The 13,946-nt window shown below is 38.4% G+C and overlaps 1 protein-coding gene across 43 annotated transcripts in view; it reads left to right on the top strand.

Annotated features, from left to right (window-relative positions):
- Positions 1-13,946, top strand: part of LOC107103247 (calcium/calmodulin-dependent protein kinase type II subunit beta) — an 89,598-nt gene that overhangs the window by 56,207 nt on the left and 19,445 nt on the right. For 11 of the 43 annotated variants that reach the window (XM_015402835.1, XM_015402853.1, XM_015402829.1 and 8 more), the window contains 3 exons: positions 3,727-3,761; positions 5,475-5,507; positions 10,727-10,795. In XM_015402835.1, the coding sequence (XP_015258321.1) occupies positions 3,727-3,761; positions 5,475-5,507; positions 10,727-10,795 (137 nt within the window). Of the gene's footprint in view, positions 1-3,723; positions 3,762-5,474; positions 5,508-10,726; positions 10,796-13,946 lie in introns of all 43 variants that reach the window. The other 32 variants (XM_015402842.1, XM_015402861.1, XM_015402840.1 and 29 more) reach the window with 7 other exon arrangements.

Here is a 13,946-nt window from a genome sequence, read left to right as displayed (position 1 = left end):
GAACTCCAAGAAATAAAGAAAACAGGTTAGTAAAAAAGTTTGCATAGTTTTTTTTTATGAAAAATTATACCCCATGATTTCATCATCCCACAGAGCACTGCTCAGTCATAATCTGTAAATGAGAAAGAAGCTATTATAATCCTAACAAGAAACTTAGACAAACTTTATTGTCATTTTGTATACATATAGTGTATACAAAACTAAATGTTGATGCATACAACATACAACAGTGAATGAGCAGCTTACAACAGTGAAATTACTATTTCCATTTCTAAAGTGCAGCAGTGAAGAATCAAGAATGTAAACAGTATAGGAGAATAGGAAACAAGTTAGAAATAATGGTGCAACAGGGCATTGATATGGAAAATATCAGTGCAGTGCAAGATAAATAAATATGGTGCAAAATGCAGTAGAACGTTATTTTGTGTTCTATTTAACGGGGTGAAAAAAAAAACAGGTTGGTAGTGCATTAATGATGTTGCAAGTGTGATGCAGAGTCTAGTGTACAGTTTCAGCAGTCTGATGTCAGCGGGGGAAAGCTGTTGCAGAATCTGTTGGTACTGCATCAAATGCTGCAAAGCCTCTTCCCAGAGGGCAGCAGGGAGAACAGTCCATGGTGGGGGTGTGAGGGATCACTGATAATGTTATCGGCTCTGGAGAAGCAGCACTAGGATGAATTGTCCTTAATGAAGGGAAGAGACAGCAAAGAACCAGGCAATCTGCATCATGCACTCCACAAATTAAGGTTTTTGTAGAGTGCATGGAAAAGGCCTTAGTAGTGATATAAAACATGGATCTGAGCTCCAGCTTGTTCCCGACTCATCTTCTTTGAAAAAAAAAAAAAAAAGTAATTTTCTTTCCTCTGAGCTCCTCTCTGTCGATGAAAACCACTTACACCGACTGTAATAACTCTCTGACATGATGGCCTGGCTGTCAGCTGAGGAGATGTAAGTGCTGGCTGTGTCCTTGTTTCGGTGGTCTACCGGGACCCCCGGTCTTCTCCGTGTCCCTTAGCTTCCACAGGGCTCCTATCAAATATTTATAGTGATCTGCCTCACCAGCTAACTGGAGGCCCTTTTCCGTTTTTGTACGTCATAGGCGTACAAAAGCAGTCCCCATCTAGTGGTATTTGAGCTGTTTTATGCAGGAGCTCAGTATGTGGTGTGCTTTAATGAGGAGGTATCTCAGGCAGCTTGTTCAGGCCTGTTGATGTGAATCCATGCCCATCCTTGCTCTGTTCCTGCAGTGATGCATCTTGCTGTTTTTAACAGATTCTTGTCGGTAAGAGCTTTGTTTTTAATCTGTTCTTCCTCTCTCCTCTCGCTTCATGTGTAATTTTTGGCAAGGTAAGGAGCGCCCCATGTTTCAACACCTCTGATTTCAAATAACCTCCTGTATATTTCTGGTTTTAAGGTTTCCTCAGCGCCCCTTTCTCCATGCTTGGAGTCTAAATGTGCATCTTTAATGTGTATAATGTCTGGAAGCTCAGTGACTGTTGCCTTCCCACCTCCCTTCTTACTTTTCCTCTCCTCTCTCATGTACTGTCCTCCTCTGACAAACCATCAGAGAATAAGACAGAATGAACTTGGCTCTTTGCTGACCTCGTTTTTTCTCCTTCAGAAACAGGCAGAGGAAGAACAGCACAATAATAGTGTGCATACATGCCACTTTCTCTTCTGTTTGGATTATATTTTGCTTATTTATTACTTCGAGCATGAAATACTTGATAAGTGAAGCAGATATGAAGAAGTGCTCAGGGTTACTGTATATATTTACTAGCTGTAGTTCTTTTTTTTTCTTTCTATGAGCTATACCTGCTTTCAAAAGTGTGACCATATCCTTGAGAGCCTGTCCCATAAAGATGCTAAGTAAATCCAAGCGTCTGTCTCTTTAAATGTATCTGCTTTTGGAACATATTTAGATGAAGAACGTTGAAAAAAAAGAAAATCAAGCAGAGAACAAGATGTTCAGAGAAAGAAGGGAAAGGAAAGGATAAAAAAGATGGGGAAAACGTGCCAGACTTCCAGAAATAGAGTTTTTACGTAACTGCCGGGATGCTGATGTGATTGCATCTGATTAGACTTGAAATTGCACTCAGCCACTTGAAAAGTACCAGCAAGCACCTCATCCATGGAAGTGAGGAAGACACAAGTGTGACACTTTAACCTCTCAGGTCTTGTTTCATTCTCTGAAATTTACTTCAGGTTACCTTAAATGTTATATTCTTGGCCTTGTGCAGGGCTGCCCAAGTCCAGACTTCGTCAGCTACCCACCTGCATTTCTAAGATGCATCTATTGTCCAACACACCTGAATCTAATTGATGAATTTCCTCACCAATGACTCAGCTGAAAATAGACCTAATAACGAGTCACTTAGTTGATTCAGGTGTGTTGGAGAAGAGATTTATTTAAAAGTTTCAGGATAGTAGCTCTCAAGGACTGGACCTTGGAAACAATGACTTTAACATCTAAATGCAGGGTGTGTAAAAACGGACGGTCGTCAATTACAAGTGGAAGTCTTCTATTTGGTTTTCTTCGACATCTGGAAATGAAATCTAAAACGGTCAAACTATCAAGCATTAACAAAGCCTGGATTTATGCATTTATACCCTAGACTGTAACAGTTCCTTTAATCTTCTAACATTAAATCAGTCGCCGAACCTGTCTGGCTCAGATTTCCAGCCCCTCTGGGGCACCATTTATTCAATGCATTTAGACATCCTTTAATCTGCTCTTGAGTACAACCTCTGCCAATAGCAGAAATACCTTGCAGAGGGTTGTCTGCTTCCTGTTTCCATTTGCTTTTGCAAGGGATTTTTTAGTATGAATATTTATCGGAGAGCCCCATTTAAAGTATTATTTACCTGCTCACCCCCTCCCTCATTACCTTTTATTAGAGAGCAGACTAAAAACTAATCCTCCTTAAGGCCCCACAGGCAGGGCTTATTGTCGGGTTTACATGGCTGCCGCTTGTGGTGGCCATCTTTGTTTCAGCTTTCCTCTACTCCTGAAGGGAACATCGGACTCTGCTTTAAAGCAATACATCAGATTACATCTTTATTTCACTGACAACAACTTTTCCTATTCACTTACGAAACAACATTGTAGCTTAAAAGTTGGCTTTAAAAAACCACAGACGAAGATTTCACCAATCCCAGTTCATCATTTGGAGCAAAAGACTAAATGAAACCCCTGACATCTTTAGCTTTGACAATAGAAGCAAAGAAGCCAACATCTACAGGCATTAATTGACTCCTTAATGAGACTCTAGATTAAGACTGTGTTGGGATTTGAAGGTAGGTGTAATATCTTACCTGAAAGGTGTCATTTTATGGTAAAAGAAGGCCCCAAATCAAAAGAAGCCTTTCTCTTTCTAACAAAGGCTACTGCTGCTTAATAACAGAAGAAAAGCTACCAATACAAAGTTGGGCAATACAAAGTCCATCCAACCAATATTTTTCTTTCTTGACTTGTGTTCAATGCATGATGCATAAGGTATACTCTAGCACTCTGCCAAATATTGAATCCAGTCCGTTTTTTTTTTTGCTATTGCACTATTAAACAAATTGATATTCCAATAAAAATGAACATTCAGTATATTGTGCAGCTCTACTTTTGATATCAATGAAGATTAGAATGTTAAAGATGATTGCTGTAAATGACAGGAGGAAAATACAGTTAAACTGAGTGTTCAACTTGTTTTGCTTTCTTTTGTCCCTGCAGCAGCAAAGACCTTGCTCAACAAAAAGGCTGATGTTAAGGTAAGACTTAATTGTGTTCCTCACACTTTTCAAAACCTCTTTCTCTTCTTTGTTGTCCTTGATCAACAGGCTGTCTCCTCTATCTACCTCTTTGCCTATTTTTCTCTTTTGGAACATTTATTTTGCTCAAAAACTGCTTTATTGTCTTGTGATAGTTGTTCACGTTTGTGCATCTAAACGAGTGCTTGTGAATTCCCAAGTCAGGCAGTTTTAAATAAATTGTTAATCTTTAAAAAAAACTCTGGTCTAGATACACATCTGTTGTCTCTGCTCCTGTATTAGCCTGAATGTTGCTTTTCTGCCCACAAGCTTCCAGTAGTAAGTTTGTCTAAAGGCCCCCTTTATTTTGATCCACCTTTATCTGGATCTTCTTTATTGAATATACCATCTGTTAGCCCTCCTCATTGCAAAGCTTCATCCCCCTCTCATTCCACCATCTTGGCTTCTTCCTCCTATTTTTTAGTTGCTTCCTTTTCCTCCTCACCCCATCTGGTCATTAACCCCACAGTCCCGCTCATTCTTAAATGAAGATCTCTCGCCATCCCACGCTCACGGAGATGCTTGGCAGTAACACATCCCACACACAGCTCCCATCGCTGCGCCTGCATGCATGATGTGAAGCATGGAACATACTGTTCATTTATGCGCTATAGTGCAATTTGTACAGGTATGTTCAGGTGTGTGTTTGTCACATACGTCCAGTTTGCCCATAAGAAACGTGAACATGTGGGTGTAGGCACGCCTCCACATGGTGAGTGTGTAAGCATGGGTGTCGGTGTAAGTGTGGGTGGGTATGAGAGAATGCTCCTTCCCTCCTTTTCCTCCAATGCTCGTTCGTTTCACCAGGGAATGTGACTCCGGTTCCAGGAATAGCTGCCAGTCTGGACCCTGGAAACTCAAACGACAGAAATAGACTTCCACTGCGGCGCACTCATCGCTTAGCAACAGACTCCCTACACACTCACCCCGAAGCATTTCTAAAGCCGTCCTCTTCATTTGCTAATGTCCCCGCTTTCTTTCCTTTCTAGTCTTGATTCTCCTTCCTTCCTTCCTTCCTTCTTCCTCGTTTCCTCATGTTATTGTGGCCTCCTCTTATCCTTTGCCACTCTCCTTTCTTGCTCCCTCCTGGCTCATTAATGTGTAAAGGCACCTGACGCTTCTCAGCTGTAGCACCTGTCCAGTGTATGCAGGCGCTTTCTCTTTGGCACTAGTTAGCCACCACCTTTAGGCTCCGTGGTGTAAACTAGCTCAGTTAAAGCTAAATCATTCATCATTTTAACCAGGGTCAATCTTTTATCCAAACAATATTTTTTTTATGAAATGACAAAAAAAGCTTCAGCTTATATCGAATATGAATAATTTTTAATTATAAAGTTTATGGTGCCATCTTCTTTCTTGTTGTTCCTACTGCTGTTAAGAGAGTGTTGCATTTTTGCTTTTGCCGCCTTGACTGGCAAACTTCCTCCCTTTTCCCTGATGTCTCTCCTTTCTTTTATTCTTTCTTGCACCAGCATTCTTTTGCTTTAACTTTAAAGTCAGACTCCTCTAAAGACGTTTCCTCTTCATGAATCCCATTTCCTTTTTTTGGGCAGAAGTTATGTTTTTGTTCTTCAGTCGGTATCATTGCTCATTTTATGTTCTCCCAACCTCTTCTTTTTATCTATCATCTTCACAACCATCAATAAATTCATCCCTTCAATTGCCTGAGGACAGAAACGCAAGTCCAGCTCGACTGTGCAGTACATGGTGAGCATGCCAGTTACTCATTTGAGCCATCACTCCTTTTTTGATCATACTTCTCCATCAACTTCCCTTTAATTTATCCACCTCTTTCTCCTTTGACAGCAGGTATTGGTGCTTTGCCAAAATTCTAGTTTAAAGTCTACCATTTAGTGAAATAGCTAATGTAGTTCTAAACAGTGCTTCTGAGTGGCAGCATGTTCCCTCTTTTGTAAGCAAATTGTCACAAAAGATAATTCTTTGGATGCACTTTGATCAGTTGACGGTTTAGGATTAACCCCCAACTAAACCCAATCATTGTTATTCCAAGATTTAAAGTTTTAAATCAAGACTTTAAAATACTGATTCAGAGATACTTAAAACATAAAAATGACGTACATAATAAGGACAGAACTACTATCTGAGACTTGGACTCAAAATCATACTTAAATGGTGCAAAGACTTTTGTATTACTATTGTAGAGACCCATGACTTGGCCTAGACTTGCACTTACAGTAGCAGCCATTCAAAATGGCCCTTCCCAGTCAAACGCCAGCCGAATGGCAGCCAATTCCAGCCACTGCAGTGACCCCCTCCTTCTCCTGGGCGTGCTTTTTTTTTTTACTTTGACTCCACCCTTTCACTAATTTACATGGAGAAGGTGCTTCTATTTAGATCTTAATCTCCACAAATCATGACCGAAAGAATAGTTTAGTTCAAAGATTAATGTTTAAAAAAGGAATTGTGGATGGAACAGACGGGGACCAGCCAAGGACCCATCAAGGAAAGTGGGGACATTTTGAATGGCTACTACTGTAAGGTTTTAGGCCCAGTTACTTTCTTAACATAAAAAGAATCGAGATTTGACTTGGATTCAAACTCTACAAACTTAACTCTGAACCAGAACCCGAGTCTTGTAAACAGTAGGCAAACTGTTAATGTATGTTGATGTTTTACTTTGTTTAAACTGAAATGTGTCTAATAAAGGAATATAAGAATAAAACAAACTTAACTTACCTTTAAAATTTTGTACACTTGCTTTTAAACAACTATTTTACTCGTTTAAGTAAACCACTTCCTGTTAGTTGTTCTACACATTAACCGTGCACCACATATTTTCATAAGTTGCCTCTAAACATATTTACATATATAATTGTATTTATAGTAAGTCATGTTATATTTAAAGCAGTTAATACTTATTATTGTTATTACTAAGACTAGGTGATGGCAATTTATAACTGTCTTTTCAAATGTTGACTGATATGTTGAGAGAAGAAAGAAATTTCCGCTGTTAAGTTGAATCCAAAACCACTTTCATCGCTTTTAGAACCTATTTCAGACCAACCCACAATTTGATATTGTCAGGCTTAAAGCTTGACTTGGACTTGTAAGAAAAAAATGACTGCAAGGATCTCTAGTGTATACAAGTAAGGGTGCACCGATTACAGGTTTCTGGCCGGTAACAAATTTTGACCGATACAGATTTTTTTTATAACTAACACTGTCAATTCTTATAAGATCACAAGATAGTTCAGTGTTATCTCACTGAAAAAAACATTAATCAGTGCTGAAACAACTGCTTTCAAGTAAAACCTAGAGTTGAAGACCTTTTCAATGGGTGGTTTTCTAACATTTACAGAGGTAGATCAGATTGGTGGAAAAAAATCCTCCGACCCCTCAAAAGAAAATCCAAGCCCCTCGATCAACTGACTGATTAAATCGATGCACAACTATACATGCACTTTTACATGCATACACGTGCTACAACTTCAGGAATAACATCTCTCTGTGTTAATAAACAATTTTGAGTCAAACAACATTTAAAACCAAGTAAGTACTTTTAGTAAATCTGAAAGGTGTTTTAGTCTCCAACTTGTCAGTCTCTCCTCTTTTCCATCTCCATAACTTTTCCACCACCTTCCCTTTCCCAGCAAACCAACCTTGGAAGGTGTCTGGATTTCATCCTTATCCCTCATCCTGTATACTTTAAACAACAATGTTTGCTACCTTCTCAATGAATCATACTGTGGTCTTGTTTGGAATATGAGAATAATGAATAAAGTAAATTTAGGAGGCTTTATATCATGAAGGAGGTCTTGGCCTACTGTCATGGTGGAAGCACTGCTGCTACTGGAGATGATCAACTTCCTCGCTCTTGGTTGACTTGAAAAGAAATCGTTCATCCTGTCTGGGTTGACAGATGAAGACGGGCTTGGATGATTGAATGTCTGTGTGAGAGGAGGACATGTTTGAGAATGGTTGGATTAGAGTTTACTGCATGTGATTTGTTTTGTTTTTATCTTGGCTGTTCAGTGTTTTTGTGTTGTTGTTTTTTTTTGCCTCTTTGACCTGCGCTCTCCTTCTATCCTCTCCTCTTCTACGTATGTTAGTTCAATGGTATATAAAGGCCATAATCTAGCACATTAACACAGGCACAATATTCTTTTTATCCCTCAATTTACATACTAGGACCACCTTGAAAGAACGCTTTTTTCCTGATTGTTCATAAAACTGCTCCTTCTTTTTTAAATCAAGTTGACGATTTTCTCTCCCTTTTCAAAAATCTTCACTCCCACATCACACAGTTCTTGGCATTAAGCAACCGGTGACCCCGTTTGACCTCACACCGATGAGTTGGGACTGCTGAGACGGAACAGATTTGCATGTTTAAGATTTTATGTAATGGGAGCCGACTTTCTAAAAGTGACTCACTTTGATGATTCACTTCCACTCCCAGTATTCTGCCCCACTTAGCAATTTCCAGTCGATGTTTTTTCCGAAAAGGTTTAATCTAGATTCGAAGCCAAACCGCTATGATCAGTCCGATCTCTAAAGGACTGGTGTTTGATGTGCCGTTTTCTAAACAGCATTTAATCTTTTGCTTTAAAAACAGATATTCAAGTCCAAAAAGCAAAAAGGGGGGGCATCATTGGTGGCCATGAGATGATCTCCTCCAGTACCACTCACCCCCACTATGTCACATCTTACAATAAACAGATGTGTTTTGACGAATAACATTAAAGATAATCTGCACTGTTTATCCCGGTAGCAGCCTCTTACTTTCTGGACTCCACACTGTATATGATATGCAGCTATTTTTATCTTGATATGCTTGTGAGGTCATTCACATATGATTATGTTCCAGTTCTTTATATGGACACTAGAAAATAAGCTTAAATAAACCTTTTAGAATAAATCTGATAACTGAAACGTACAACATCCTCCAATTTATTAGCACTTTTGGAAAATTAGTTTTTTAACCCTCTCAGGCTCAAATTAAGTTGTAGTTGCAGGAAAAATCTGATATTTGGAGAAAATGATGATATATGGGTAGGTAATATACAATTCAGACTTTGTTTTAGAGAGACCTTCACATGCAATGAATTCTGGGATGTTGCAGATTTTCAACAGTGGCCCGGAGTGGTAAATTAACACTGAAGACTGAATCTGATATGAACGTTAACTTTATTTGAATGTCTTAAACTAAATTTTAACAAAACAAAATTCGGAAAAAAAAATTTTTCTCTCGCAAAATTAGAGACAACTTTTTCACAAACGTTTTCTCCACCGACATCTCAAAACCTCTTGAGAAGGCAGTTTATGTTAAACTGTTACTCAAAATATAGGCAAACTAGTAGATAAAGCATGTAGCATCCATTGGTACATGTTTGGGCACACGTTGCAAATCCACAACATCGAAATCGAGATGCCTCGAAAAAACCAGAGGAGATAAAATCTACTAATTGGCATGTGTGATATCTATACACATTCATGATACATCTTATGTAGTATTGATTTCAAAATATTGGAATTTTTAGTGATACTTACATGAAATTGATGCTTAGAAAATCTGTTTCAGTGACACCAAGGACTCAGCCATGTTGAAAGTGAGTCAGCAGTGCTATCTGGTGAGCTGGAGAGAAACTGTTTGCTGCAAATGCACAACTAAGTCCTTCTGTTGTACTTCTGAGTAACAAAGGCTCTTAAAATATGGATGTGGAGTAATTAGCTTAGTGGAATTTAGCTGTTGCAAATCTGCAACATCTGCCTGGAGAGGGTTAAAGCCCAAATATTTTATGGCATCTGCTCAATCTCACATGAAAGGTGTAGACAAGTTCAACCTTTTATTTAGAGTTTCCAGGGGGAAAAAATCACATTGAGGATTATATGTATTATCAAAATCTGCAGACTTAAAAAGATCCTTAAAATTCACTCCAAGATAAATGTAACTAGGGCATATTTGAGTTAATGCAGTTTTTTATAGATAGGTCATGGTATGAAGGACCTTTGTCTAGTAATGGATCATTTGTGTTATAGATATTGGATTAAATAGCATTGTGCTGTTCCAGTTTTTCTGACTTATCTGTCTTCCAAGGAGCCCAAATTTATGCTAATCTATTTTAACTGGCTTGGTCACTTCTTTCCCAGGCTCTTTGTAGTTCTTCCTATAATCTGATTTCCAGCTCTGCTGCTTTTTCACTGGCTTTTACCATGCATTTTTTTTATTAACTAACATACCCACCAAATAAAAAACTATTTGGAAACACCAGCATACATGACTTTAAGCCTATAGAGAGACAGGTGCACAGTTTCATCCAGATGCATGTAAGAAAAAGCATGATGTTAAAGGACATAAGAAACATTTCATGTTGTCCTTTAACAGGTTTTTAGCAAGTAGCTCCTTTGTAATCCCTTTGATGAAGGTTAAATCAAGCTGTCTAGCTTTTTGTTTTGTATCTGTGGTATTTTTGCAAAGGTTCAGATAAATGAATTGGAACATTTGTGTCTTTATGAACGATTCCTGTAAGCAAAGAGCTTAAGGATCCAGTTTAAACTTATTCTTCTTATATACCATGGTGCATTTACCAAAGCCAATTATCAATGAAGTCATATATCCCAAATCTGCACCAAAAAAGTGCACTAAAGAACTGGTTGGTTATTAAAAACTTTTTGTTTAAAAGTTTGAAACAAACAGGAAAAAAATGACTTCCAAAATTCAATCCAGTCTCTTATTTACCTAAAAAAGAGGTGAAAAGGCAGCAGCTTTAAAAAAGCCTCAAAAAGTGAGATATTGATTAAGCTGAATATGAAGTATGTCTAATTCCCAAAAGCAGACTCCAAAATTTCTTGGAGTCTGTTCATACTACTGCAATGAACACACGCACACACCTGCATGGACAGACCCTCTTACTGTTGTTAACACTCTCTGTTGTGTCTCCTCCCTTTTCCTCTCATTTCCTGCACAGCCCCAGACAAACAGCACCAAAAACAGCATAGTCACCAGTCCCAAAGGAAACATCCCTTCACCTGCTCTGGTATTTACCTCCCTTCCTCCCTTCACTTGTGTGTTTGTGATATTTGTGCCTTAAAATCTCTGTGTCTTCCCCCCTACTGCTACTCGTTTGTGTTAACTTCTCTGTGCATCCGTCAGTCGTTGGTAATCTTTGGTGAGTTCTGTGTTGGCCACAGCCGCTGGTTAGGTTTTAAATCAGCAGGTAGTGTCAGGAGATATTTCCCTGTGACAGGTGGGGATGCTGTGTGACTTGCAGCCAGGTTGGTTCTGTGTCGGGATGACATTTGACCCGTCTTTGTTTCTAAAAAGAAGCGGACACCGACCGCCTGCAGGGACTGTCACTGTGATTTAGCTAATTCGTCTTTTTGGAGAACTGCTCCCCGGAGTGTGAGCCCAAAGGTTCATGCATTTCACTCTAATAACACCTCAGACGATCAGTTCTGTTGGCATCAAATTTGAAAGGTTGAAATGGGAGCATGTGTGTTTATATGCTTGGAGGAATATATAGAAGTGCAACAAAAACTTAGCTTTTTCTTTGAAGTTTCCAAAATGCTAATCATAAGCAACCATTTTCAACCCAAACCTAATCTCCCCTAATGGTCCGATCATCTAGCAGTTTAAGTATCCTAAAAAAGATCTTGAAAAGTAGAATAATATTAAGTCATGTATGTTATAAAAAAAATAAAATTAACTTTTCCATGAATCTCAATATTTGGTGGCAGACAGATTCTTTTACTGACTTAAGAGAGATTTCCATGGACAGAAACATGGTCATGTCAGGGAAAGTTTCTCCCTATAGTGTCCTGGGTAGGTCCCTGGCTTCTTCATGCTAAGATGGAGCCAAAGCAAAGCCTGAATCCAGAACTCACTTCCTTTGGACCCAAGATCAATGCACTGTTGTCTCTTTTAACAGCCAGTTCAAAACATATCTTTCTACATCTGCTTTATTTTCATGCATTATTGTCTTTGGGGAAGTACTTTTGGATTCTGTATCTTGAGAGGGAATAAATTGAGTTTTACTATTCAAAAGCAACGAAATCATATTTGGAGTCACAGCCATCTTAAATAGTAAGTTGTAGAAAAATAGATTTAGTAAAAACTCAAGCTATTGTAGTACTTTCCCTGGTATATTATTAATATAGCTTAAAAATGAACATTAGGAGGGAAACTTTAATCAGTTTTAATACAGACTTTTTACAACCTACATTTTTAGCATTTACTATCCCATGCCTGGTTATTATAGTTTTAAAAACCTATGAGAAAAAATATTTTCAGTTCCTTCTGACAGACTCTGGTTACTGGGATACATATTCTCAACTGCGCTACTTTATAGAGGGAGAATAAACAGGTTGAAATACAATTACTGTAGCTACAGCCAGGGATAATGTGTAATTTGAATAAAGAACAAACCTAAAAATATAAAGTGAAGAAGTTGCATTTTTTTTAATCTATGCTAGGAATAGTTGGTGAAGATCATCAGTCATCCTGGTTAGTCATTCCAAAAAGGTTAAAAAAACAAACTCCTTGACTCTTTGAAGAGTTTGAAGATGTTTCACTTCCCATCCTGGAATCTTTTTCAATTCGAAATGTCTGAAATAACGTTGAGTTGCTTTATACAGTAGCCCAACAAAGCCTTGTTTTTGCTTAGACAACATGCACATGTTGGTGTGATTTGGGAGAACTTAATTCTCCCCGTTCCAAAGGGGTGGACCCATTCCTCCGTTTCAATTTGCATGTTGTGTAAGCAAAAAATGCTTTGTTTGGCTACTGTATAAAGCAACTCAATGCTATTTCTGACATTTTAAAATTGAAATAGCTTCCTGGATGGGAAGCGAAACGTCTTCAAACTTGGAAACAAAGTTGTTGTTTTTTTCACCTTTTTGGAATGCTAGAACAAGCATTTGTTTTCTTTTTTCAAAACCACGCAAAAACTTTGTTTTCCTGAGTAATGTATGTCAGCATTTGGTTTTCATGTTTAGTTTTTTTCTATACCAATGTCAGATTAAATATTCATGTGAAACTGTCGGATTATAAATACAGCTTCCTTTAAAATGGAAATTATAAACATGCATCAATCAGTTTTCTTTGAAATGTTAAAAAGCAGTTTGCCTTGCCTGCCCTACAAGCCTGAGAGAACAGAATATTTTGCAAAATTAAGTTCTCGCAAATCACACCAAAAATTGTTTGCATTATAGATATGTATTAAAACTCTACTTATAGAAAAATCTTCTCTCTATACTTTTGAGATCTACCATACATCCTTTCCTCTGTATATTCACTCATACCCTGGGGCCACAGTTATAAATGGGTGTAAATGTAGCTGCAGATGCCACTCTCATGATCTCACTAACTGTGACATGTATCACAGCTGAGCATGTAATAATAATCTATTACACCTTCAACTCCATGGAGTAAAAAGCGACACGTGCAGCTAAATGAGCGTGCTTCTAAACCAGGCATGCCTACAGTGTGTTCCTCATGACTGAGGTTGTAAAGTTCACTTATGCACTCTTTGGCTCATGTGAAGAGTGGTTAATGGAAAATTTACATGTATGTGCTAAGGACCCTTTTTAATGTGCATTGAAGCTGTTTGTGGAACAGCCAGATTCAATGATCCTTGAAGGGAATCGAGGGTGGCTGGGATCCATTTTATGCTGCCATTAGTGTTTAATTTTTAGCTGTGCTAACTTATTCCTTACAGCCCATAAGCAGACTGCCTTCAATTCCATAACCATAATCATCTGACTTGTAAGCTGTTGTCTTAAATAAAGGAATTAGAAAATACAGGAATATCTTCAAACTAATTCTGGTTATTAACTCTCCAATCACACTAAAATATATCTGTTTAATTGAACCAAAGTGAAGTCAATGCTGCTCGCTTTCACCATCAGCAGTCACACCCACCTGATGTGCACACCCCAGGTGCTTTGTTCTCATACATCATCATCTGAGTTTCCTTCAGTGCCTGTTTCCCTAGGAGACAGTTGCCAAGGCAACAACGGGAGCATCAGAGAGATATAGAGAGACAGCTAATGATTGGTCATCACAGAGGTGTCACTTCCTGCAGGGAGAGAAGTGCTGTTGAGAATATGGAGCGTGCTGATGGGAACTGATTTACTGTATGTCAACTTGAGTTATCAGGGATCAGAGACTGCAGAAATATGAAGAGAAAG

This window comes from Cyprinodon variegatus, unplaced genomic scaffold (assembly GCF_000732505.1).
Source record: "Cyprinodon variegatus isolate N-32 unplaced genomic scaffold, C_variegatus-1.0 Scaffold1403, whole genome shotgun sequence".
Lineage (NCBI taxonomy): Eukaryota > Metazoa > Chordata > Actinopteri > Cyprinodontiformes > Cyprinodontidae > Cyprinodon > Cyprinodon variegatus.
The sequence above is the reverse complement of the archived record's forward strand: the minus strand, read 5'-3'. Positions and strand labels throughout refer to the sequence as shown.